Source organism: Passer domesticus, chromosome Z, assembly GCF_036417665.1.
Source record: "Passer domesticus isolate bPasDom1 chromosome Z, bPasDom1.hap1, whole genome shotgun sequence".
In the NCBI taxonomy this organism is placed as follows: Eukaryota; Metazoa; Chordata; class Aves; order Passeriformes; family Passeridae; genus Passer; species Passer domesticus.
Window position 1 is genome coordinate 61772196 of NC_087512.1, and position 27908 is coordinate 61800103.

Genomic DNA, 27908 nt, shown 5'->3' on the forward strand with positions numbered 1-27908 from the left:
GATGCTGGTTTTGCCACTGAGGTTAGCTCAGTTGATTGGAGTATGGTGTTAATAATGCCAGGGTTGTGGGCTTGGTCTCCATTTTGATTTCCAAATTCTGGCATCAATGTTCCCTGTGGGTCCCTTCCAACTCAGAACAGTCTGTGATTTCTGTGTATGGAGCGCTGAATCACACAGGTTTTCAGCCTTAGTGAAGAGATCTCTCTTCAAACAGAAGCACTTAAGTTTTAACAAGCTGCCTCACAGAGCATCCTAGCTTTTACACATGGACAGAGCAAGAAACTGATATGACAGGGTAAATGTAGTTAATTATCAGTCATGGCTCTTGTGGTTCACTTAGTCATGCCATTTTGTCCTTCTGGGCTTGGCAGTGCTACTGCACAGCCACAATAAATCTTGTCAGGATTTTTTCGGAGGAAAGAAATTACTGAGTCCCTTGATATGAAAGGAAAGCCTTTTCCCCCTTGCCCTTATGCACACACATGCAAACATGGCATGCAGAGAGAGCATGGCTGGAGCATTCTGCCATAATCTGCTCTCATTTATTCTGAAACCAACTGGCACCAGCAGGAATTTTCCCTCCTGTGCATTGGCTGTAGAGTATATCTGTAGTCTCATTAAAAAGATTAAAGATGACCACAGAGGCAGGCCCCAGTGAACTTGCCTTCATTTCATTAATGACAAGTGGAGATTTTACAGGGTGGCAGATGACTGATTCAACCACCTCAATTTTCAGCCTCCTTCCACCACATGTCATGCTGGAGACTGCAGTTTTTGCAATGGTTTTGTGTGTGTGTGTGTGTGTGTGTACTTAATAACCATAACTAACTGTAAAAGAAAGGGGATCAGAAGGCAGTAACATCATGGTGGAAAAATACAGCAAGGTTAGTGTACTTAATGCAACAGACAGAAATTAGGGCTCCTTCAAAATTAAAATTATTTGCAGGGAAAGACAGTAGAGCACATTTCTAGGGTGCTGGGTACTAAACTAGTCTCAAGCCTCTGGTGTTTACCCACCTGACTTAAGAAGGAGAATTTGGTCATTCTGGCAGAGCTCCATGAAGCCTGTTATGCGCTTTGCAAACTCCACCACATACTGGATAGCATGGGTGATCTGAATGGCACACTGCTGCCACAGAGCTTCTCTTGTCTTCCAGGAAAACACACATGGAAAAGCAAAGCGGTGAGCAAGCAGGTACATCAGTGCATTAAGTTCTTCAGGTGGCCTTGAAGACAGCAGCACTCCCCACACTCCACCCCATGCCCAGGTAGAGCTAGCATCTCTTTTTCTCTAGGTACACAACACTTCTCATTAGAATGCTGTTTCCACAAGCCATGGCCCCACTCATCAAACTCTGGCATTGCCTCTTCAAAGGAGCAGAATGCACTGCCCAGTGTTACGATGTGGTTATGATGTTGGCTTTTGTGAAGGACAGACTAATAGTGGCACAAAAAATGTGCACATTCCACAGCAGTCTTAGGCAAGAAGTGGCACAATGCTATTAATTTATTCAACAGAATATTCTTCCTAGTTTGAAACTTAAAATATATGATTGAAGTATCTGAATACAGATTACATAAAAATTTGGACTTCCTGATAATCATCTTCCTTGCACACACATGTGTGTAAATATAAATGGATATTCCTGGTTTCATGCCACAGCTCTGAAAACTATGGTGTGTTTTTATTCCTGCTAATACTGCATAGCCCCTCAGATTTCAAAGAACAAGCTGAAGTCTCTCTTGTGTCTTACAGGACCAGGTAATGTGCCAACTGAAGTCTGACTGAAGACTGATCACTAATGAAGTCAGTGCAAGAGGCACAGAGATTTCTGCTGACTGAACTACATCTGAGGATGTGCCTGGGGAAAACAGACTGAATTTGATCTGGGAATTGCAGGAGCAGAACAAAAATGTAGTGCAATGAGATCGTTTTTCCACCCAACATTAGAAAGCTTCAGTTTAAGAAGTACTTTCAGTTTGTTATTATCTACTGTTGTAAGTAGCAGGTGTTTGTTATTCACATAAAAAGCAGATTTGTTTTCCAAATTATAAGGAAACAAGGTTATGTTGTCTAATTTTCTTAAAATCCTTACAACAGAGGATCCAATAATAATCACATTGAAGTTAACAGAATTTGTGCATGAGGTTTAGATCTGTAACAACAAGCACAGAAAACTGGATTTCATGACCATATCTAAGCTTTAACATTACAAAGACCCCAATATGCTGGAAAGCTGCTGCTTCTTTTTATGAAGTGTCACTGCTTTGCTTTCAGTTCCTCAAAGACAGTGAAAAGTTTATTTTGACCTGTACAAATTTCAACAGTGTATTTTTGCCAAATAAATTACTCTGTTAACAATTTTGAGCAGAAGATAAAGCATATTACAGGATTGTACCTTGCTCTGGTAAACTTTTATTTCTTCATATGTGTGGGTCTGCCATGCTAGCTGATGTAATTCCTCCATTGTATATTGACATGTCTCCAAATGAGACTTAATGATATTCTGTGCAATTCGATCTGTAAAACAAGAGAATGAAAAATAAGTTGCACGACACAGCTATCTGCAACAGCAAAATGTTGAAAACAATGAAGTTGTTGGAAAATGCACACTTAAGAAAATTAATATTTTCAATGATACCTTTCTCATTTGTTTTTAATTTGGAAGTTGATTATTGCAAAATGTTTCAATATTCAAACCAAAGCCAAATGATCTTGATAAACAGTGGATCTGCAGATGAAAATAACAATGATTTATGTGAAACTATACAGAATTTTCATTCTGAAAGTGATTTAATATGTTTAAATAAATGTCATTAGGAGACCCTGTTTACCCAATCACTTTTGTCTGCCCCAAACCTATGCAGCAACTGGTGGACTCTTCTAGCCTGGAGAAGAGAAGGAAGACTGCTGTTGATTACCAACCCAGCAGGATACCTCTTCAGGCTTTAGGCCACAACCTCTGCATGAAGGCAGTATCTCCCCTCCTGCTGTGTGTAGGTGTTTGCTTTCTTTCCTCATTGTCCATTTCTTTCTAGTTCTACTAAAATAACTAATCTGCTGAACTCACTGGTAAGCATGTTTCAGAGCTGCCAGGTCTCTCAAACTGACTGACTGCTTGAATTTGCCATCAACATTTGCATTACCTTGGCGTGACTCATAAAAGAAGAGTAAACAGGTCTCTTTTTTCTCAAGTTAATTTTAAGCTGCATCATTCTCTGATTGAATTTGATGAGCAAGAACATGGAGACTGGTTTTAGCAAGGGGTAAAAGCTAAATCTAGTATCGTGGGGTTTAGAAGGAGAGATGGAGGACATCTCACAAATCTCACACACAGCACTAAGTTACCTTAAAGTTGTTCTGAAAATGCAGCCTTAGAAACTACTTCACAACATGGAATGTAGGATACAAGCAGAAAAGAAAGCATTCAATGTTGCCCTGGAAAAACCCACTCAAACTATGAGTAAACTTCTTAGACAAGTATTTTAAAGCAGACCTTGCCCTTAAAGCCACTTGAGTGGATTAAAAAAAAATTCCCCAAAACTTCCAGCATTACTTCATTAGCATTAGGAGTTGAAATGTTGTGATAAAACATGTTACTGAAAACTGATGATTTCTTATTTTGCAAATTTGGGACCTACACATATAATGAAACTCATTGCTTCAGCCTGGAAACTTTATTTAAGCCAAACAAAGGAACAATGTTGAAGCCATAGAAGTGAACTGAAGCACTTGCAGCAGAACCAGCATTGCACAGAAAACATTTGTCAAAAAAGGGAAAAGGACATTGAAAATGCATTAGCCAAACCTGAGCATGGGAAATAGAAAGAACTAGGTATACCATTGTTCACTTGTTCAGCTCCTCAACAGTTTGCATAAAGTGTAGGGATCTGGAGCCTGGAGTTCCAAAATAAATCTGCTTCTTTGTCCAAATACTGACTGAACTTAGAAACACCAGCAAGAAGGGAAGCTGAAAAAAGAATGCAGAAGTGCATGCTCCCTGCAGACACTGCTAGAGGAGAGCTATTTGATGCCTGTGCTACTCACAGTTAATAAACTGAAACTCAGCAGAAAGGTGCTGAAGATAAAAATGTTGCAGGTTTACATAGGAAAAATAAAACATGCTTAATTGAATTTGTGCAGGTACCCTTTTATAGGTCAACACTATCTTTAGGCTTCCTAATGGAAGAATTGACTCCAGCCCATAGATAACTAAGAATGCATATTAACAGAGTCATCTACTCACTGTTCTTTTATGGAAGGTTAGATGGAAGTCTTAACCTTTGATGGTAAGATGTTGCATTTTATAATAAAAATCTTGAAGATAAATGGGCATCTCTGTTACAAAAAATATCACATAATTTCATATTACTGCATGACAGATTTCTATATCTAATCAGATAAAATGACCTGATATCAACAATCTGAAAACAAGACCTTTTGATTTCACTGAGTTCAAAATATATTCCATTAGCAGTTCTACACCACTGCAAAGCTACTCAGCTCCCCTCTTGTTTCTTATCAATTATGTATTTACCTGAGAAATGAAGAGCTGAGAAGCTCTGCAGGGCTTTCTAGGGATGGCATCCTGTGTTTTACCCCGTGCATCTTTTCCTTACGCACTTATGCTTATGTTGAGCTGGCATTAAAACCCATTTAGATGTGCAAAGGCCTGGGGCAATTGCAGCAAGCAGCAGCTCCGAATGCTGACATCCAAAGAGGAATCAGGTGCAAGACAGACTTGAAACTCTTGTGCCACAGGCTAGGCAAGACTGAGTGTGTGATGGAAAGGGTACACTGGGTCTCTGAGGAGAAGGGAACTGCTCATTCAGCAGAGGAGGCTGCTTGCTTACATTTTGTGCTGGAGTCCCTGGAAAGGAGCTTTATGCAAATATAGCCTACAGCTGGGTGGCAAAGCTGACATGATGTAAAAAGCAAAAGAAGTATACACCTGTCTTGGCTTCTCAGATGGTCCAGGAACAGAAGATCGAGCACAGGCAGAGCAAAGAATGTCACTCTTAAGGGGTTCCACAGACCATGGCGTTTGTTTTTAACCCTGACATTTTCAGATTTTAGCATCTTTTTGCCAATGAAGTTGGAATTAGTGCTCATCTTGGCAAATTCTAGGGAGAATGACATTCCTAAACCACTGGTAACAATATAAATGACAGCTGATGTAAACCTGTCCTATCACAGGTACAGTCCTGTACCCAAAATATATGAATTTCTGGGAGACCTGGCAGCTCTGAAATAAGCTGACCACCAAGTTCAACAAGTTAGCTCTTTAATAGAACTAGAAAGAAATGGACAATGGGGAAAGCAAGGGAATATCTACATGCAACATGAAGAAAAATACTGCCCTGATGCAGAGGCCCAAAGCCCATGGAGGTACTTTGCAGGGGTGATAATCTAATAAATAGCCATGCTCTCCAGGCTAGAAGAGTCCATTACAATTACTTCACATATCAAGTCTTGGCTTTCAGTAGATTTTGTTTTCAAAAATCTTGGGCCATAGATTTCAAGTGTCCCCTATCACTGGGTAACTGCATGTACACAACTAGAAATCCTGTTTGGATGAAGTCCAAGGACTGCAAAAGACAACTCTGTTCTTGTGACTTCAAAGTGATCTGCATTTCTACTGAAATATTTCAGCTCCCATTTTACGTAAGTTACAGCAGATTTGCTGTATGAAAAGGAAAACAAAAGAGATTATTCTGGCGACATGGGTGTGAGAATCAGCCTGCAACATTTTATTTTCTAAGGACCAACTGCTCCAAGTATTGAGTGAAAATTAGTAACTCTAATGGAGACGATCTCCGAACCTGGATGACAGTACAGCACCAGCCTGTAAATGGCAGGATTTGTGAAGCTTATCTATCTGCCACAGTACGTAAACACAAATGTAGACTAGGTGCTTTACTCCTCCCCTTTTGCCTACATACTGGGTTTATTACTCAGGGCTAAATCTATCTTGATCACTTAATACATGAAAATCACAGCATATCCTGGCAGATTTACTCTGTCTGGGAAACACGGTCCACAGAAAATAATGTTCCCAGTATCCAAACTCTGGTATACACTGGGATGTGGAAGTATTTGCGTTAGGCATCTTGATTCTATATTTGAGGTTTTCTTAGCACTGGTAACTTGAATTATTTTCTTGAAAAGCAGTCACTTTTTCTAAAAATGCTCTGCTTCATTAAAAAAAAAAACAAACCCTAGAAAAAAGTACTTGCTTCCAGAGAGATAAACTCTATTAAATCAAGGAAACTGTCAATAATTGTAACCAACAGTTTCAAAAACCAGAAGTGCCCAAACAAAATACATCATGGGGTGTCCACTTAGATTTCATTACTGTCCTGCATGTCTCTGACTGGTTTTCTATAATGGCCCACTATTCTAGCTGTAGAGCCTCATCTGCTCGTAGAGGAAAAGGAAATCCAGATGGTGTTTGTTGGCATGGCTAGAAAGCAGAAACCTGAGAGGTCAGGCTGGTCCCCACTCCATGCAGCACAGGGTGTGATGCCCTTCCCGTAGCAGGGACTGGTGAGGCCTTGAGAGGTGCCAGACCAATGGGTAGATAATTTAATTGGAATTTATAATACAGCAGTTAAAAACATAGAAAAGTTCTATGTATAGTAGAAGATGTCCAGAAGAAGCTGAAAATTGTACATCATGAAGCTGAAGAGGACCACAAGAGATCCATGCTGTTTCAGGAAAAGAAACGTTTTTTACATTCGTCCTGGCCTACCTAAAACCAAAGACAGAATCAAGAGATTTGATTCTGTGAGGATTGCCTACTGAGGTAAGCTATGCAGTGAAGTTACTGCAACAAACCTGGATGCCTACAGATGCATCATCTCCCCCTTCCCCTGTGACCTTCCATCCCTAGTGTCTGAGTGGGTAACAGGCATCATGTATGTGCACGAGGGACCAGTCTGCTCAGTTTCACTACTCATCAGCCACTGCCTTCAGGAGGGAACATGGGACTGGGTTGTGACTTCCTCCTTTCCCTAAAGTTGTTGTCTCCTTTGTCTACTGAGTAGTCACTTCTCCAAAACTTGCAGGAACTCAAGAGTCTGAAACTGCTACTTCAGTGGAGCTGGAGAGTAGCTAAAGAATCATTGACAGCCCTGACAGAAGGACTGGGGAGACAGAAAGACTGTAAAAGCCCTATTTCATCAACAAAACAGGCCAAAAGCATATGCTGCAAGAGAAGAACAACAGCACATAAACTTGGTAGTTTCTGTTCCAGATTTGTTTGCTCTGGCAGGCTTCCCCCCGCAATCCCCTCCTTTTTCTTTTTCTCCTACTGTACATTCTTATTTTAGATTTCAGGAGTTACCTCACAAAAGGCACTTTTTAAAGACTAAAACTGCTCAAACATTTATTGCAATGAAATTCCTACTCTACTCGGTAGAGTAGGAATTGCTTAAATGCAAGTGCATACAGAAAACTGAACACTGTAACCTACATAGCAATCAAAATCAGCATATCACAGACCCACAGGGGTCCTACCGTCAGCTGATAAATCAGAACTGCCTTTTTCAGGCAGTTTCTTGCAATATTCAGAGATCTCCAACTACAATAGTGAAGAAAAATTCCAACATGAGGTCAAGCACAATGCTGGTGGGGATGGATGTAATCCATGGAGTGCACACAACATTCACCAGCTGTGAATTTGGTCTGCTAAGTGGAATTTATCTACAGCAGCATTTGTTTCCTACAGGCTCTTTAGTTCTTTCATTTGCCTCTCTTTTCTCAGGAGACACTCTAGTTTTTCTCAGCAATACCATCTTTTGCACAGGGAACTGAAAAACTTTGAAGTGTGCCTTCTAAACACTGACAATCTTCTTTAATTAAAATGAATAACGAATCTTTAATTTGCCACTTACCCATAGGATCCAGTTGGGTAGCTAAGAGCTTATCTCAGCTTATATCCTAAGTTGAGTTCTTGCAGGGATCCACTTTGAATTAATGCTGCAGTAACATCACAGCTTTGGCTGGCTGCTGTAAGCATACATAACAAAACTCCAGCCAGGCATTCTAAGTAAAACCTCTGTTCTAGGACCTAAAAACTTGCCAAGATAGTATTGGATCAACACTTTTTTGCACACTAATTCAAGGGTATTATGACTACAAAATGAAAATTTTTGAAAAATGAATCATTGAATTCAGATTATTCTTAAATTCTTTCAAAGTTGTAGAGACAGTGACACAGCTAGTAAAGTAAAAATACTTCTGTGATTGCTGTAAAACGTGAATAATAGGTCTCTTTTTTTTACATGCACTAGATGAAAAAATTGATTTTTTTTTTCAGAAGAACAGGAACATTTTTTCCTGAAAGTGGTTGCAAAAAGCTCATTCCAGTTTTCAGCTGTCTATGGCATTCTTAATGCCATAATGCAAGAAAGTATTTCCCTTAAAAAAACAAGCTAGTTTCATAACCCCTATTTGCTTAATATATTTGCAACACTACACAATATGCAGCCTAGAAAGATAGTACGAAACACACAAACCCTCATATGAGACTGGAAGTGCTAGAATTTAGTTCAGGAATAACCTTCCTTTATGGTTAGGTTATTGAATGCATCACAAACAGAGTCCACAAAGAATAAAAGTTATGTGTGTAAATACTCTATTTTGTCTCTCCTTCAAAATAAATTTGTTAGCCTTTCTAAAAAAATACTGATAAATTAATAGAAATGACAATACAATGGAATGAAGTCCTGATCTTAAGGAACCTAGAGGATGGACCCAGAATTCTGTTAGATCCTAGAGAATTTTTATAAATGCTTAATGGTCTCTACTTAGTAATACTTCTCCTGGGACTCAGCCAATTTAGCAAAAAATGGAAGACATTTAAGTGGCAGCAAAAACACTAGCGAAGGAAATAGCTGGAGTTCAAATGAACTTTAAAGACACCGTATAATTACCGCAAATTTATTGTGATGAGCTGTTTCTTAGCTTCTTCCAGCATAGGTTGCACAAATAGAGCTTTATATTAAAATGAGAGTGTTCTGAAACAGGAAAGTGGTTTTATTTTTTACAATAAAGCATACATGACCCAAAGTGGACATTGTTCTCTATTAAACTGAGAAACATATATGTGTCACAGGTTAAGAAGGAAGTGAGTTTTTTGGGAGGTTGTGCTCAATCGGTGCTTGGATTTTAATATTGGCACCTGGTCTGGCCACTGAAGGTATGGACCGCCTCTGGGAACACAGGGGGTTAAAAGCAAGAACTCCCAGAAGAGCTCTCTCCTTGTCCCGGTGCTCCCCTGCCCAGCTGGGGCTGGCTGGGAGAGGGAAGCCGTGTGGCCGGGTGAGGGAGGCCGGAGCCTCGGGCAGAGGAGGGGGGTGAAGGCCTTGCAGGATGGAAGGGTGGAGGAGCCCTGAGAAGCATCAGGCCCCAACCCCCCGGGAGATAGAGAGAGAACCACTGCCTGTGCTGCCTTGAAATTCCATACCATGGACTGGCAGCACGGCCGGCCAGAAGGAGAAGTGGGGGATGCGGCACCCTCCATAGGAGTTCTGGGCAGACAGAGGCGAAGATTTTAACCCCTTTCTAGAGTAATGGAAACCTTGCAAATACTGATCCTCCTGAATCAGAATGAGGAGAGAGAGATGAAGCAGGAGGAAATGAGCAAGTGCGATGGAAATTGGTGCATGTTGGAAATGTCAGAAGAGGTGAGAAGGTGGGAGGAGATGATGGAGTGGCCTTGGGCCACTCTCTCTTGTATGGCCATGGACAGACCCATGTTTTTCCTGTGCCACAGAGATTGCATTTAGGGGGAGGCAATGCCTTGAAGCCAGAGAGAGCGCGGTGAAGCAGTGGCGAGAACAGAGACGGCTGAGGAGGGTGTGGGATTCCCCGTCTTCAGGAAGAGGAAGATCTCTGATCACGAGGCCCCTCGGCCCCAGGGAGTAAATCTGGTGGGGACTGGTGTCCCAAAGCTGAGAGACTGCTGCTTTTGGAACTGGGTGGGGCATCCTCAAAAGGGGAACCCTAGAAGCAGTTCTGGTCCATGTACAGTGGTGAGAGCACTGGACACGGAGGGAAGAACTCACGAGGGCCGATGTTCTCCGGGCAGTGCCACGAGTGACATGGAAACACAGGAGGTTTCAACTGTGTTTCTGGGGGAAGCCTATGGTGCAAGGGGAGATTCCTCTCTCCCTGATGGACTAGAGAGTTGATTTTGAAGGGGTGGTGATGGACTGAAAGTTGATTATCTGAAAAATGGTGACTGGGTGGAAATCTATGTTGTTATTTCTTGCTGTGGAGGAAATGGGGGGAGGAGGAGGAATGTATTTGGAGGGTTTTCATTCTTGGTTCTGTGTCTGTTCCTTTTTAGATATTGTAGTTAATAAAGTTTTTTTTCCTTTACTCCTAAGATGGAGCCTGTTTTGCTCTGTTCCTGATCACATCTCACAGAAGCCACTACAGAAAGTGTATTTTCATGGGGGGCACTGGCATTGTGCCAGCCTTAAACCATGACAATATGGAATAACTAGAATATTGCTGGTTTTAAGGCATGGTTGTGAGGGTTTGCCCTGTCATAGCCTGCAAAAAGCTGGGAGAAGTTAATATATCTTTTAGCACTTGTTTCACTGTCACAGTCCTCAAATTAGCTCTCTATAAAGATTTTAAGCAATCTTTCTACAGAAACATGTTAAAAAGTAATGGCAAAACATTCTACAATGGTTCTATTTTCCTGTAGTGTGGCAAATGACTTGGATGAAAGTGATGTTAGTGTATAGTGTCAGAAAGTGGAACAGCTTGGTTAGCATAAACAATGACAGAATCTTCACCGATCAAAAGAAAAGCCATCCATGCAGTCAAAAAGACAGGGCTCCACACCATAATATCCTGTATTAACTATTCCCATTTATGTGTGACTTTCATTCCTCGAAGATTACTGCACTATAAAAACCTGCATTCTGAGAATCAGTTTTAGCATTTGTCTCTGAGCCCTGTGTCTTGTCATACTGAATTTTTCCACTGGGACATCTGTGTTCCTCTCTCATGCATTTCACTCAAATTCTTTCTCATATCTTTTTAGTCTTGTATAAAGGAATTGTTGCTGTTCTGTGAAATAAAGTATCAAAAGCTGAATGGACTGATGAAAGACATCATTACCTATGAAGCTGGAAACAGCATCACAAAATGCAAAACAAGCAGAATTACCTTATTCTAAGGAATAAAGTAGGAACTAGTGACGTACATGAAGTGAATGATGAAAGCTAGCAGACAGAAAGCACAGAGTGTGAACAACTGGACTATAGCCCTGGAAAGGCAAACTTAGGATGTTGCATGTGTACTGGGAAAGAAAAAAATTTGTAAATCCAAACTTCTGATGCCTTCCTTGTGCCTTAGGATTAAGGAATGATCAACCAGTGCCATCCAGCATGACAAAGAAATATAATAGGGACCCCAGGTTAAGCTCTCAGAACGTACAATCACCTTGTAATTATTGAGGCTGACTGCCCAGAAACACCAGAAAAAAACACTGATGGTAAAGTTGACACTAAATCCACAAAGGTGTTAACACAGAGGAGAATGAAAGCAACAGGCAACCACTAATTCAAACCACAGCAATTCTGGCAGATAGTATGCCACTTCCATATACTACAGTGACTCCTAAAGTGCCACTGCCTTGACCTCTCGATTCTCATCTGCAGTTCGCCTCTTTGTGGGCTGTGTGTGAGTCACAGCCCCAGAAGACAACATACTTCTTTCACACATCCCAGCCCCTCAGTGTTCTGGCACCTGCTCCAGACTTATTTTTTTGAGCATTACTTGCAGAAAGCTATCTCCTCTGCTACTGACATTGCTGGTCCAAAGCATATGATAGGGAACCAGCCAGAAGCCTGGTCTTACAACTGGCAGCAACAGCATGCCTCAGAACGTACCACACCATTGGATTTACACTGATCCTCCTGTGTGATTTGTAATCTGACAACATTCACATCACAATGTTATTCCTGAAAAGATTGCCATGGTATATGGTAATATATAGGATATATGATATGGTATTTTACATATTTTGACTGCTACAAATGGTTGATTTCTAACAGTTTTTTTTTGGATTCTCAGTAGAATGAACATATTTTGCCAAGATTGGTCATGGAAGAAAACATTCTTGTCTTTGGAGAAAAGGAGTAATTTTATATACCTTAAAGCATTAAAAATTTGATCTCTTTAAAGAACTATATTATGATGCTTAAAAAATGTAGGATATAGATAAGGTTGTTTTTAATACCATTCTATACATATTTTTAGCTCATTTGTAAAACAAGCTGAAGTTCTAAGTGTTGTCACATGAACTGAAAGGGGTACAGAATTGAAATATGAACATATTCTGATTATTATCTTTAATTAGGTAATGATGGTAAGATACAGTGCCCTGACAGCATGTGCATAAAATGCACGCGTTGCATTTTTAAATGCTCACTAGATGGCAACATTGCTTCTCTAAAATACAGCTGCCAGGATGTAGACAGCAGCCCTGTAAAATTTTGACTGTCACCTTGGTAGAAGCAATTTTAAACCATGGCCTGGAAAAAGAAGCAGAAGAACATTACACAGTACTAAAAACCATAATTTTTGTTTCACTGTGGGGTGGGTGGTGGCTTTGTAAAGGTAACATAAACATAGATGCTATTGTCACCTTAGGTGTGGGCTTTAATTAGTGAGATCACTGCATTTTGAATGTTATTTGGAGTGTCCCTTGAAATAGCATCTAATTGACTAATACTTGTTCAGTAAGATGTCTGTTAACACTTCATCTGGCACGGGAACAAATCCTGGAGATGAAGAGAAGAGTGTTAAAGAATGAGAAATGCTTATCACATGGACAAACCAAAGCACAGCGGACTTTTAAAGATGTTAGTCTGATGCAGATATGTATTTATATATTGCATATCCAACATTAAGTCTTGTGGACATTCATGAAGAGTATAGACATAGAGGAATAAACTAAATTCTTAAGTTAATGAGGAGATTTCTGCTGAGATTTCAAATAGATCTTCAGCAGAGGACTTCAGAATGTTTACAGGTAAAGCTCTCCCTTCAAGGAGAGAGAGTGTAATACTTCCTGTGTGTATAATATTGCAGCAATGGAAATTAAGTAACTTCACAGAGTGTAAACTGTTCACTGTAGTCTTGAGATGAATGTATTACTCCAGATAAATTACAACTAAATTACAAATGCACAGAATGTCATTTGTGATTACCAAGAGGACTTTTTTTTTAACATACTTATCCTAAGCAAGTTAAAAAAAAAATTAAGGTTTTCCTCACTTTTCAGTCTATGTATCCAGGTCAAAAGAACTGTGCCTTACATTATAGGGCAGATGATGCCTTCTCTAAACCACATTACGCGTGTGTCCTAGGGAGTTATTGCCCACCCTAAGATACACATAGCAGGGCAGACTTAGAAGAATTGGGGAAAGGGAAGGTTAAACCAAAGCTCACCAGCCTTACTTTAATTTTGGTAGAAATGTAAGCTCTCCAAGCCATTGGGTACAAACAAGCCTGATGTTGAAGAAATGTCATGTAAATATATGTAAACAACACTTTCATCTATAATTATAGAGGCTGGGCTACTATGTGATCTCCTGTACACTCTAGAGGTGTCTTACTGACTACTTACATATACACAGCTACAGGGCACCCTTAAGTTTGGCTTGCAGTGAATGCTTAACCAATCTGTTTTCTCCATTAGCTGGCTAATAATTTCATCTTGTCCTTAAGAAATCATAGGCTGGCAATCTGAACTGCAGTTAATACAGGGAAACTTTTCCATTAACTTTTACAGACCAAGATTGGAGGCACATATTTAGGGAGGAAAATGCAATATTCAGCTCAGTGGCAGATAATATTATGCACATATATTTAAATAAGATAGTCTTTTAATTTCACCAAGTCTGAAAATAAGCCTTTAATGCTTCCTAATTTAAAACCACACTTGGGAGCAAGCACTGCCATCAGGAACTGGAGCTCCCTTCTCACTTCAGAATTTTCCACCCACCATCTGACCTCTGTGATTTGCTGTGTGAGGAGAAAGCCATTCTACAAATGACCAAATTCTCGCTTTTGACATGGCAAGCAGATTTCACCCTATGGTTTGAGCTCCCACTGCATCATTTCTGCCTCCCCAGATGTGTAGATGGCACAGTGGTCATGGAGAAAGAGGATGATGCTGCCAAGTCCCTGGCAGCATGAGTCCTTGGGATGTGGGTGTCTCCCACACTGGCAGCATCAGTGGCTGATGGAACACACCTTGATCATGCCACCCATGAACAGAAGGGCAGGCAGTGACAGGGCCTGCTTAACTCACCTGGTCGCTGCCAGATGGTCACCTCACCTATTTTGTGTTCTGCCCAAATCTGTATCAAGTGTCCAACAAGATGCCTTGAGTTAAGGAGAAAAATACACCCCTTTAAAGAAAAGGGCTCTGAACTGGAAATGCACTTGATGACAAGTTGAGGTTCTGCTCCCGTATGTGTATTTACGAGGTTTGGAGTGATAAGCATATAAGGTAAGCATATAAGCTTATATATAAGCATATATAAGCTAAGCTTCAGTACCATCTTCATTAGAATGTCACACAGGCATTCCATACACAAGTTACGTGTTCACACATGTGTGCGCACACACACACGGAGAGTATGGGAAAGAAAATAAGTCTGGAACTAATTGGCATAACATTAAGGCAGCTCTGTTTTTACTAAAAATTATGCAGTTCTTAAACCCAGTAGTTCATTTCTGTTTATTAAATAGGAGCATCAAAGCAGGTGATGCATCAATCATAACCAAGTGATAATTAGGAAGGGGCTTGTTTCAAATGAGCTCATTACTGGCAGGGTTAAATGATCTCTTCAGCCAACCATCCGTATTCTTGTCAACACCCAGAATTCCCACAGCAGATAATTCTAGGGTACTTACTGTGAAAAGTACCAGTTCCTACTTCAGCTGCACAGATGTGAGCAAGCTCACTAAATTCATAAGGTGCACAAACTGTGAATGTATATTCCTGCTTCTCTGCCTGAAGTCCTTGGAGAACCTGTCCCCTGCTTTCATCTTTGACATCTGACAGAGACCTCTCTGTGAGATGAGGCTGTTACAAACTTAATGACTAATGGTGATTTTTGTCTAAGGAGGATTTCTGTTCATCTAGTGCTTCTAGTTGTATTTTACCAAAGCCACTGGAAGTACTACTTCTATTACAAAGAAATAACATGAATAAAGATTGGCATCCTAATTAAGTACCTGAAGAAGTGAAATATGCTGAATCATTTGTGGCTGAGAACTTAATCAAAGGGTAACACTTTGATAATGGAATTTAATTTTAAAAAAAATAAGGTAGTAAAAAGTCATCTTCAAGAGCACTCTTAACAAATTCATTCATTTCAAATAATGGAAAAAACCCTACAGTTCTGGCCTAACTTTGCTGTCTTGTGTACATGGATGTACACTCAGATCTGTAAATGTGTGCTTGTGCTCAGACCTACTGAGGACTGGAGATGTGGCCTCCTCTCAGTATAGATTACAGTAGTGGGTTATATAGTAGTTACTGTCTGGTAGAAAAATGAAGTTGCAACTAAAATTGATAGCATGTTTTCTGGCCTTGCATGATTATTTGTAGGGAGCTTTATAACACGTTGTGTGCTTTAGCTGCAAATTGTCCAGGAGAAAGTTAAAACTTATCTGGTACTCTGTTTATTAAGACCTGTTTTATTATCACATTTGGCCTAGGCCACTGTCCAGTAAAACTGTACACCCACAGTGTAGAATGGGAGAAGAACATTTGTTCCCTCAGCTCTCATGGCCATATGAATATTACTCACATGTGGCTTGTGCGTACCTCAGTCCTGCAACAGTGGATTACACTGCTGCAAACCAGCTGAGAGGCAATTTGAACAGTCCTTAAGAGCTGTTTCCCTGCAGACCCAGTACCAAAGGGAAGTGTTTCCAGAGAGACAGGAGGTCCAGAAATGCAGGAGTTCTGATAGTCCATGAGTTTGGATTTGTGCTCAGTTACAGAATGAGTGCAAAGACAAAATATGGCCATATTTTGGCTATATCCTTAGTGGCCAGAGAATCCCCCTGAAGTCAATGGGACCTTTTGACTTCAGACAATCAAAGTTTTATCTTTTTAACTTAAATCAAGATAACTTTTATTTCTTGCAGGTTCACTTAGAAATAATGCAACATTCTTAGTTTTTCACCCATTTTTTCCTCTCCTAGCTCTAAAACATCCTGCCCTAAATCCACCCCACATTTCCAAGATTTTCATCCTCTTCTGAAGCACACAAAGCAGGGAAAAACCAGAGCAGAGGGAGCACTACATAGCAAATGGCCTGTCTCTGAGCTGACAGCAAAATGCAGAAGCTCTTGGATTTACCTCTTTTCCTTTTGAAATTGAAACTACAGTTCCTAAATTGCTGTGATTTTACACAAGTACTGCTGTCTGTCATTTGTGGCACCTACGGCAGAGCAGTAAGGGAGACAGTGAGAGATAATGTAGTATAACAAATCAGCTGACAACTGGAAGAGATGCACCATAAAATATTTGGATGTGCACAGGCAAATGATATTTTCAGTGTTTAAAAATAAGTAGAAAATATCTCTTAATGCTGCAGCGGATTGTTGGACCATCTGTAGAGCTGCAGTCTTGCAGTTCTGGGATGTGCTGATTACATATTATAGTGTGCTTAAATTTCACTGCAGGATTGCATCTCACTACAGTGACATTTAGGAATAAACTCAACTTATGCTAAATAGATTTTACTGCTTTTAACTGTGAGATGAAATCATGAAGAATATGTAAGAGATAGAAAAGCTATGCTGCATTGATCCTTGTGGCTGATAGAAATTTCTTTGTACCACCATGTCTAGTGATCTAGAAAAACACTAAGTATCCCAGATAATGATAGTTCTTTTCTGCACTGATGATTTTCTACCAGGTAGATATTTCCAGTCTTAGCTTTTTTCTGATGCTTACACTCTTCAAATAAATGTATGTATATAAGCACAATCTCAACTGCCACTTGCCTGATCTTGACTGCAACCATTGTATTTTTTTTTCCTCATGAATGAATGTGTGGGAACTTCTTTCATCCTTGAGTTCCTGGAAATTTCTGTAAGCTCTCCAAGGAGCAGACTTCTTCACAAGCACTCAGAACAAAAATAGTCTATGCAGTTTCTGCATTATATGTCAACCAAAATCTAATTCACTGACTCCTTTGGTGTTAATGCTTTGTTTGTTTCAAACTCACTTCTATCCTGTGCAGGGCACTTTTAAATTAGGATATAGTTGACTGTACATTTCCAAGTTTGAATCTCATTTTCTCTTTCTTATTTTTCTAATTCTTTCAATCCTGTCATATTATGTCTCAGTCTTCATTGATGCTTTGTGACTTCCTTCAGTTCAGAATTGTCTCTTAACTTAATTAGCATGCTATGAAACTCCTCTTTCAGATTATTATGAAAATGTTAACTGCTTGCAAAACAAATCCTAATAACAGTCCCTGCACCTGACTGAAATACTTGCTGCAATTGCATATATTACTTTAGTGTTTATATTTGCCTTGCTATCCAACACAAAGTTCTCTGTAAAATCCAAGTCACAAGTCTTCCTTTCCCTGTCAGTTTGATTCAGTTATAAAAAATAATATTTTCTAAGATACTCTATGACATAATTTATACATCATTTACATGCTCTTCTTCACATGTTAATTTTCTAGTTCCACCAAAAAGTAATCTAAATGGTTAGAGCTACTTTGATCTTCAACAGTTCCATGCTTTAATTTGAATGTGAGTGCTCTTTTTCACGAACATACATTAATCTACAGAAGACTTTGTAGTGGAAATGAAAATTGTTCAATTTAACAGTTTTGAAATGCAAAATTTTTTACATAGCAACTGTTTTGACACGTAGTATTAGAATGGAATGGCAAGGAAAATATAGCTTATCTTGTATTGCATGCTTACTGGTATCTGTCTACTGTGCTAGCAAATAGGTGTAGGAGAAAGACATGCTGACAGATTAAATTTATATAGGGCTCTGTCGCACGTACTTGGTATTATTATATTTCTCAAAATAAGTTAAGTAGGCCTAGATACAACTGCACATTACCTGATACCTATTAGAAGCAGGACAGGGAATGCCTCCTATGGAAGAGAGGGTTAAGTGTAGCAAAAAGTATTTTCAGATACAGTCACAAATTTCTCATGTAACTCTCAGAGCTTATGATGAAGAAAAGTTGTACAAAATCAGGTAGCTCCCCATTAGGCACAGCCCTCATCAATATTCCACTTCTGTTACAAAAATCCCTCAAAGCATAAAGCTAAGCTTATACATACACATTGCGCTACAGGAGTAAGAGTTTTCCTTACCGATTTCGCTCATGGATATCCCTGGAGCTAATTGCCCACTGTTGAAAGAGCTATAGGTAAACAAGTTTGGTACAGAGGTGAGGTCATAGATAGGTTCCTGCTTTATCTGTTTGATTCCAGTCATGTCTAACCCAGACTGGTCTGGGGAGGGCTGGGCAGAATCCACGTTGTAATAGCCCTCAGACTTTGGCAAGTCGATGACGTGCCCGTTGGAGTAGGTGCTGCCAGTTTCGTTATTCAGATTGTTCAAGCCATTGCTGATGCTGCTGCTGTAAACCCTGGCGAGAGCTTCTGCCTCACCATTCTGCTGCTGCCGCTGCTCCTGCAGTCGCTGCTGGTGCTTCTGCACTTCAGCATACAAACTATCCCTCTGCTTTTTGGACATTCTTCCAAATTTCACAGCTGAAAAGCAAAGCACAGTGTGAACCATTGCTGTCTTTAAATTTCTCTTGAGTCCCTTCAACCCCACCACTCTTCTGGTATTAACTTTCAGGGTTAATTCTGCTGTGGAAACACCTTTTCCTGTGGAAATGAGAAAGGATGAAAAGCTTTACATCACATACATCTCATAAAGGAAAAAATACTGCGTACTTGAATTTACCAGATGACAACAACTCCTATTTGACAGGAGAGCCTCAGTCAAAAAATTAACTTCCCACTATGAATGTTAAAAAGACCATGTGTCCTTTTATATCTCTGTGTTCACTTAACAACCACCCAGAGCTGTATGAAATGTACAGTCTGTGAATTCATATCCATTTACTAATTTTCCACAAACCATTACACAGTACACTAACAAGATTAGTATTCAGGGTGAAAACAAGCCCTAAAGACTTATTATCGCATCCTTTCAATGGGGTGTTATCTTCCTGCTTAAAAAATTAAAATCTTACAGGTTAGAACCTAGAGGAAAATAACAGATTTGAAGGTAAACAGCACAAATGAATGTCATCTTTTCCACTGAGCAAAATCTTAGGGATTTATGTGATCTCCATTTCAATAATCTTCATCCACAAATCCATGCACTCCTTCTGATGAGAAACAGAAAAGTATAAGAGGACAAACCATTTTCCCAAGGTTCATTCAAACAGGGTTCATCACAGCAAGATTGAAATTTTCAAAGGTGACAGGCTGATTGCTGTGGAACTAGGAGGAGTAAATTCACAGCCTGTATATACAGTAGATCACAGCTGATTATCACTCTCCACCCCCATCTCTCTATAAATTCTGGTCTTTTACTGGGGTAACTCTTGGGATCTTAGAGCAGAGACAGTTGTTGATTGTGCTCCAAAACAAATGAGAGATACATTCAGCAGAATTAATCAGAACAGGTAAGGGGACATAGCTCCAGAAATACAGACTTCTACGTATTATGAGGTGTATTTTCTATATTGTGTATTTCCAGTCCATCTGAAATTTGGATCAATTCAGAATCATATTTATTAGCACATGACTCTCATTTAGCCCTTGAGAAGAGTTTGAACCTATGTGTGGATAAATGTGAAATTCTTCAACCAGGAAAAAAGAACAGAAAAAGTAGAGCACAAGATGAAAATACAGAGCCAGAACAACAAGGTGACAGCTGCTTTGATTTATTTTCACTTTTTTTTTTTTAACTCAAGAGGGTTTTTTTCTTATTGCCAACCTCCGTTTAGTTGCAGCCCTACACCCAGGCTACAAGCTACCTCACAGGAACTCAGCCTGCCCCTGGAATCAGTGCATGGTATGCTGCATACCCTTATGGACAATATAAAATGACTGTATTTTAAATAATTTTGAATAATGCAACTGTGTATTTTCTTCAAATTTAGGCCCTCAGCAATAAAATCAATGTTTATCCTCATTTTATATTCATTAATTGGATTCTCCAGCTGCTGTCAATTAGCATCCTGCCTCTGCATGATAAAAATGCATTTATTACATGGCTGAGAGGTAAAAATCAATGTTTTCTGTCAAAAAATTCACACAGCCAATTTTAAATTTGCAACAGCTCTTAACATACTTAATCCTAAACAATCATAAAGACCCTTACATCAACTATGAGAGAACAAAGTGATGCTGTGGACGAATCACTCATTTTGTCTCTCTTCAGTAGTCTCTGAATTACTGATTGGTAAGATGGCACTGTCAGTCACATTAAAATGACCCTGTGATTTACCTTAAATCATTGGAAGATACTACTGTCAAGAGGAAAGCCTGTGCTGTTAAATTGTTGAAATGTTACTTCTTTAATCACCACGGAGCTAAGGTATCAAGTAATTAATGGATTAAAGGCTCTTCCCAGGTGAGACTGGTAAATAAGTAACTTCAGTGAGACATAAGACACACTGAGGTAGGAGAAGACCTACTATGGTCCAAATTTTGAACAAGTTTATAGTCTTTGGACCGTCTAAATAAATAGCTCTTTACATAACTTCTCCATCAATAATTCAATTTAAAAATACACATTTTGTGTCAACCTTTTAAGAGAGAAAATTGCTTCCAGGAAAATGAAATTAATATAAACTTAGAACATTAGCTTAAAAAATTAGAACATTTTCCTCTAATACTTTCTCACTGTATAAAACATGTTTTTGAGCTGGAAACCCCCTGCATGAGGAGTGGTGCCCAGGGCATGTGAGCTGTGGGCAACCTTGGCTAAGCCTCCTATTGCCTGCAGCTTTGGTGTGATGCATGTTCTCCGCCTGCTGATATTAGCTGATCACACCACAGTCTGGAAGGTGGGCCAGAGCTCTACAAGGAGCACAGGATCCTGAGATGACACAGACTGTGGAGCTTTTCTCTGGCACAGGATACACTTTCAGTGCTAGATTAGGAAACATTCTTCTACAGACCCAGATAGGGACAGGAGGCAATGTGCAAGCAAAAGAAATGGGGTTTCTTTCAATGCAAAATGTTTGGTCAAGAGCACTGAAAAAAACAAACAGAAACCCCTAATGATATCCAGGTGTAAATTTGTGTAGGGTTGTGCCTCCTTACTATCAGTCATTTAGAGATCTCAGGGAAATGGATGCTTTCACACATCATTATTAGATGTTAAGATAAATGCTGATGTTTAATGTAATATTTAATATAAACCCACCTTTCCAGACGTGACCTTTTTGCGCTCTGTGATTTTGATTAGAATAACATATTTCACTTCTGGCTCTTTTTGCTATAAACTGATACAGCTCTCCACTTTGTGATTTTCCCCACCCCTGTCCGTGAAAATAGCTTGCTTTGTTAACCGGATGGCAAAGATCGTCTCACAGCACACACATTACAAAGCACGGAACTTCTCCTCTGTCTTTTTGCAGAAATCTACAGGGAGTTTAAGTAAGTCAGCAGTGAAAAAAAGTTTCAAAGGGCTTAGATGTGAAACATGGATTTGACTCCTTACCATCTCGAGACATTCCCAGGGCAAGACATTTCTGCAGTCGGCAGTGTTGGCAACGATTTCTGTTGGTTCTGTCAATTAAACAGTTTCTCTGTCTTGGACAGGAATAGGATGCATTGTTCTGCTGACTCCTCCGAAAGAATCCCTGGGGCAAGAGAGCAGGAAAGACCAAGTGTTACCACAAGTGTATTTATGTGCATGAGCATGCATGCAGACTCACACTCATACACAGAGAAGCATGCAAACAACTACAGCAAACCCCTGTTTAGTGCATTGCTACTTATGTTGTGACTTTGCAGATATGGTGGTATTGTAAAGAACATTTAATTATAATAATGAGAACTGTGTAGAGAATATAATTCTGCTTTGTTAAAACCTAAATTATGTTACAGAATGCATTTTTACAGTGCAATAAACATCGTGTATCATTTAATACTTGCTCCTAATAGAGGAAAAACTTGTCAGGATTTTTAAGATGACTTCAAAGTACTTGTTTTGACATTTCTCCCTTTAATGAAGAGACTAACTGTAAATGTAGAGGTAATTGTTACTGGGTACACATAGCATGAGAAGCTGAAGACTACTGTTCACTTTAACTTGGCAAATGTTGATTTGATCTGGAGAGGTATATGATTCAGGAGTGAAGTAATTAAAATTCAGTCTTCACAAAAGCACTAGGATATAATGACTGTATCAAGTAAAGCCAACACACAAAGGAGAAAGCAACACCTTCAGGTACTACCATAAGAATATAATGGCATTTTCCATGGGCTGTTTGTCTAGAGATCTGCGGGCTAGAGGGGAAGTATACACACCTAAGACCTTAGGAACTTCCAGCTACTATGAGGTGACACCAAGAGCAGCACTGAAAGGTGCTTCTACTGTTATGGTAGAAGTGACATGAAGTAGCTGAGCTGACAAGAGGAATGAAATCAGAGGGTGAAGAGAAATGAAAATAAATTATCTATTTTAAATAAATAAATAAATAGGTCAGGAGCATCTACAAGTCCAGAGGGGATAAAAATGTAGAGAACTCCCCTAACCTGTCTGGGAACTTTAAATGCAAGCAGTCCATGTTGTGGGAAAGCTGAAGGACAGCCTGGCCACTGGCTATGAGTAGTAAAACAGCAGAAATACCATTACTGCAATTACACCAGTTTGGTGTCACCAGAAGTGACACCAAAGTGCTCGTGTCTTTCTGGGGTGGCTTGCAAACACCTTGGAATAAAGCCACAAAGCAACAGCTGACTTCATTTATCAGGGAAAAAAATAGTGTATCTCTGCATAGGTTGATGGATGTTAATACTGAGCAATGGACAAAGCCACAAGATGACAGTGCTACAGGCCTCAGCTCACTTGCTACAGCTTACACATGAATTCTCTCTCAGGTCCTGACAAGCTGAATGAGGGTGGTGTGTGTGTCAGTAACAGTGACAGGCATGGTGTTCCACCAAAGACATTGCCAGTGCTAGTTCTTGAAGTTCAGCATAGAGAACCACTTGTACTGGGTTGAGTTTGCTCTATCAGTGATTACACTCTATCTAAAATATAAAATACATTTTATGACTCATACTTTTCAGAAAATAGATGTTCTTTGGGAGGACTCTCAGAAAAATTCTGGTGGAAACTTAACTATCTTAGCTGACCAAAACTTTCCTGATATCGTAGAGCTGCCTTTAATTTAAGACTAAATGGATGCTAATTGCAGATGTCTTTGCTGAACTTTATAGTCAGTCTTGCTTTTGATTTATGAAGGCTTGTCTGTTTTCAGTTTTAGATTTTAGCAGCATCTATAGATTTCAGAGAAAAAATTAATTCAGTAATATTTAAAAACCACACTCAACCATTTAGCATTGACAGTACTTTCTCCTGCATAACTTTTTGTTCCCTTTAAGGCTGATTTAATCTCAGAGGAATTTGTTTCATCTTTGCCCTCCTTAGGAAAAAAGGATCATATTATGTATCAAGGGTTACATAAGAGAATTAATTTAGAGTGGGCAATTAATTTTTCTGAGGAGAATTTTATGTTCTCATACTCCTGCATAAGATCTAAATGTTGTCTTATAATATAGAGATAATCCTTTCATTTTATTTTTGTGGTATCTTTATACAGATTTGGCTACATTGTTTACATCAGAATAATTCAATTTTCTATGAAGGAAGATGTATTTCATAACTGAGGAGATAAAGAGTTAAGGACAGATTTCGCAGTACTTCCAACATGGACAACAAGTCTTTGAACAGATCACTTCACCCACTACCCACAGCCAGTCTGAAAAAGGAAATTGCTGAATGAGCTACTTTTTAATTCATGACAAAACAGTGGTGGAAAGTACTTTGCTTTGGGGGAGGGCACAAGAAATGATATAAGGCTTCTTAGTGAAGAAGTAGCTGCAGAGATAGATGTGATGCAAACTTATCTTCAGGTTTCACCCCTTCGTTAAGAATAGTGTCAGAGCTGCAAACTCACTCAGTGGGTGCAGCAGGTTCACTGCATGTGCACATTCAGTATAAGGTAGGCATGCATACAAACCAACAGCAGTATTTCAGATGACCCTTAAGCACTTAGAATATGGATCTGCCACAGCATAGCTAATGTAGCAACACTGAGTTAAAGGATTTTCTGTTCCCTGAAGTTTGCAGCACTGCCACTGGCACTATAATTCTTGGACACAGTATCCTGAAATGCTGTGCCTGCCTGGTGCCTGGTTCAACATGTGTGCATGCTTGTGGGGTGATTCCATCCTCTTTCTTCCACTCATGACCTCTATTCTTAATCATTTCAGATTTCTAACAAACTGAGACAAAAAGAGCCAGAAATAATGAGTATGCAGGCAGAGTGAATAGCTGTTTAAATGCTGGGCACTTAAACAGATAGCAGAGCTGCACTGCCAGAAACAGTGCTTACCTTAACAGGGAGCTCTGACAGACTGGGATGCCTCCCAGTGGAACTGACATGAAAAACCCACACCTTTTTTTCACACAGGCTCACAAAACCAGATTAGACAAATTGATCTGATACAGCAAAACTGGCACAAATACAATGGGGTTAAAACTTATAAGTGGAAGAGAATCTCTTTATCTCAATAAGCAGTCTACTCACGCAGTGAGTACTCAGCACAGTGGTATCATCTCCTCTTGAGGCACATGCAAGGGCCCACATTAACCCTAATTACTTTTACAGAAGACTATACCCCTAGACAGTCTGTGGGCTCTGAGTATTGAGAGAAGATGCTCTTTTTCTGCTTAAAGTAATTTCCTTTCATAGCTTTTGTGCCGATTTTGATTTATCAGATCAATTAGTTTAATCCTGTTTCATGTGATTGTCACAAGAAGATGCTTATTTTAGTCCAGTGCCACAGTAAGACAAAGACACACTGCAAATTGTTATGCTTACAATTGTTAATGTTCCTGAAATAAACCCTTGATCTTCACCAAACATACCAGTATATTAGTTCTCAATGTACTGGCATGAAAGTATTTCTTTTGCAAACGGGTGCATGCAAATTTTCAGATTTTTCAGCTGTTCTAATACTTTGTAAAGCATTAGGTACAGACTTGTGATTTCACACTGCAAATAGGCACTCATTTGCAAACATCCTAGTTTGCGTGTTTCCAAGTACAAAAAATCAGAGACGCTGAAATCTTTGCAATTTCCTATTTAAAATTAAAACTGAAATACCAACATGTAGTATAAAACTCGTTTGTCATGAGTAATAATGTAATTCCTTAGATAATAAAATCACAGACAATTTTTAAAATTGAAAATTGCAGCCTTTTCTCTGCTTAAGTCTGATTTGTGTTGTTTGAACTAATGTCTGAAATAATATGTTGATATATCTAAGCAGCAGGTCTATACATTTCGTCCCCTCCACCCTTTTTTTAACCTCCAATTCCCAGCAACTGCAATTCCATTCTGCACTAATGCCTTTAAAGAAGAAGACAAAGAATCCTTTTATACGGCTCATAATGTAAGGCATTCTTTCATTTTGAGATTACAATTTGGTCTGCAGATTGTGCAAAAGGAGATAAAAAAGGACCCAGGTCACACCTGTAAGCTCTTAAAAAAGGCTGACCAGAAGTAACATGCCAACTGTAATGCTACATGGGTTCTATAGGAAACAAAATAAGAAATCCACCTCTTTCAAAGCTGATTTAAGGTAGAACAGGTGTGACTTACAGTTGCCTGCCTCTGCTGGTGTCAGCACTTAACACTGCATCAGATGTAATTAACTCATGTTTCAAACAAGGAGGTAGCTCTAAAGACTATTTGATAAAATGGAAAGCAACTAGGAATATTAGCCATGAAATACATCTTTATCATCAGTAGGCTTTACAGCCTTTGGCACCACTTGTTTGAAAGCTTGTAAGAGTGTATCATTGTACAGAAGTGCTTGAGGCTAATGCAAATGATGATGACTATGCTGTATTAAAATCTTGTACCTTGCAGCCTTCACATGTGATGACTCCATAGTGTATTCCAGAGGATTTATCACCACAAATTTTGCATGGTATCACTTCAATTTGTGCTGAAAGAGAAAACAAGACACATATTTTGGTTATATAGTCGTACTTAATTTCTTTTTTCTCAAAACGAGATTTTTAGAAATAAAGAGTAGATAACCAGTTGAACCCCAACAATACAAAAATGCTTTGTATTGTATGTCTCTTTTCTGAACGCTTTCATTTGGCAAATTTTAAATTTCATCTAGTTTCTTCCACATCCCACAAAACCCTTCAACATTTTAAAAAGTCTCACTACTAGTAAATTTTTTTTGTTTGTACTGGTTAATTTTATAATTATTATTACTAGTTACACTCATTAGGGGTCCTAAACAATAATCTGGATTGTCCTTTCCTGCATACTTCAAACATTTGTGACATTCCATTTTTCTGAGGTAGAAATACAGGGTTTATTTTGATGCCCTTTTGAAAGCAAGAGTAGAGATGATGAAGTTTTCATTGTCTTTAAATTATGTTCAAGACATGAAGATACTAATACCACTGTCAGAGACAGGCGGGTAAAAGCTTGCTTAATCTTCCTCTCTTCAAACTACTTGCTTTAACACTGGGTTATTGGCAGGCAAAGCACACAGATGGAGTTTAGGTAGCCAGTGGCTATGTGCTGGGACAGTCAGGTACAGTCTGAAAAATGTTTAAATATGGATGTGCTTCAGATCTTTTTATAAACATATGGTCAACTGATTCTGAGAAGAAAAACATATTTCATTATCTTTCAATTTTTTTTTGCTAACACAACTTTGATTCTCTCAATTACTTTGAATCCTGTGTCTTTCCTTTGGTGATGCTCTAAGAGCACATAGACACGTAAGGAAAAACTGTGCCTTTATTTAAGTCAGAAGAAATGTTAAACTTATTTTGTCTCCCTTTCATTTTCTTCTGTGTAGGATGCATGCCTCCCTGTATTCTCCTCCTATGTGGTAGCAGCGTCACACTTGCAAAGTACTCCTGCTGTTTCTCCATGCCCAGGGCAGGAACAGCAGCAGTTCTCTGCAACTCAAATCCTTGAGTAGAAAAGCTTTTTTAGTAGAGCTAGCCAAAGCACAAGGATAGGTAACTGTTGGTACGTTTAACAAGACACATTTAACTCTAAAATGGATTGAGATAGGGAAACAAGATTATTGTCCAGATGCTAATCCTAAAAAGAGCATCCCATTTCAAACTTGTGGGCTGTTGAAAAGATTAAAAAAACTGGAAAAAACCCATGCTTAAAAATTACTGCATATTGTAAGCTAAGCACTAAGTATGCTTGCACAGTGGATACTGTGAAAATAGAATAATATATCCTGGATTATGCCCTGTTCCTACTTATGATTATCATTTGTTTCTTTTGGCAGAAGCTGGAAGTTTCCTTCCTACCACTTCCTTCCTCCCACCACTTTGTAATTAAACAACCAGAACTCAGTACTGTGTCCCAGCAAGCCACCACCACACTTCCCACTGAAAGGTGCATACCCTACTCCTTTATCCTCCTATTTAGTGTAGAGGCTTAAGGGGTAAACTGCACAGGGGGAACACTAGCAGGCCCTCTACTTTGGAAAGTCAATTAACTATTCCCTCAGGATAGCATATTCCAAGGGATCCAGGCAAGAGGAACATATATGGATG

At 39.3% G+C, this 27908-nt stretch overlaps 1 protein-coding gene across 2 annotated transcripts in view; it reads right to left on the reverse strand.

Annotated features, from left to right (window-relative positions):
• RORB (RAR related orphan receptor B) overlaps nt 1-27908 on the reverse strand; it is a 138017-nt gene that overhangs the window by 15447 nt on the left and 94662 nt on the right. For both annotated transcript variants that reach the window (XM_064403459.1, XM_064403460.1), the window contains exons 2-6: nt 26223-26308; nt 21783-21924; nt 18404-18805; nt 2400-2521; nt 1018-1150 (exon numbers count right to left, since the gene is read on the reverse strand). In XM_064403459.1, the coding sequence (XP_064259529.1) occupies nt 1018-1150; nt 2400-2521; nt 18404-18805; nt 21783-21924; nt 26223-26308 (885 nt within the window). The remainder of the gene's footprint in view (nt 1-1017; nt 1151-2399; nt 2522-18403; nt 18806-21782; nt 21925-26222; nt 26309-27908) is intronic.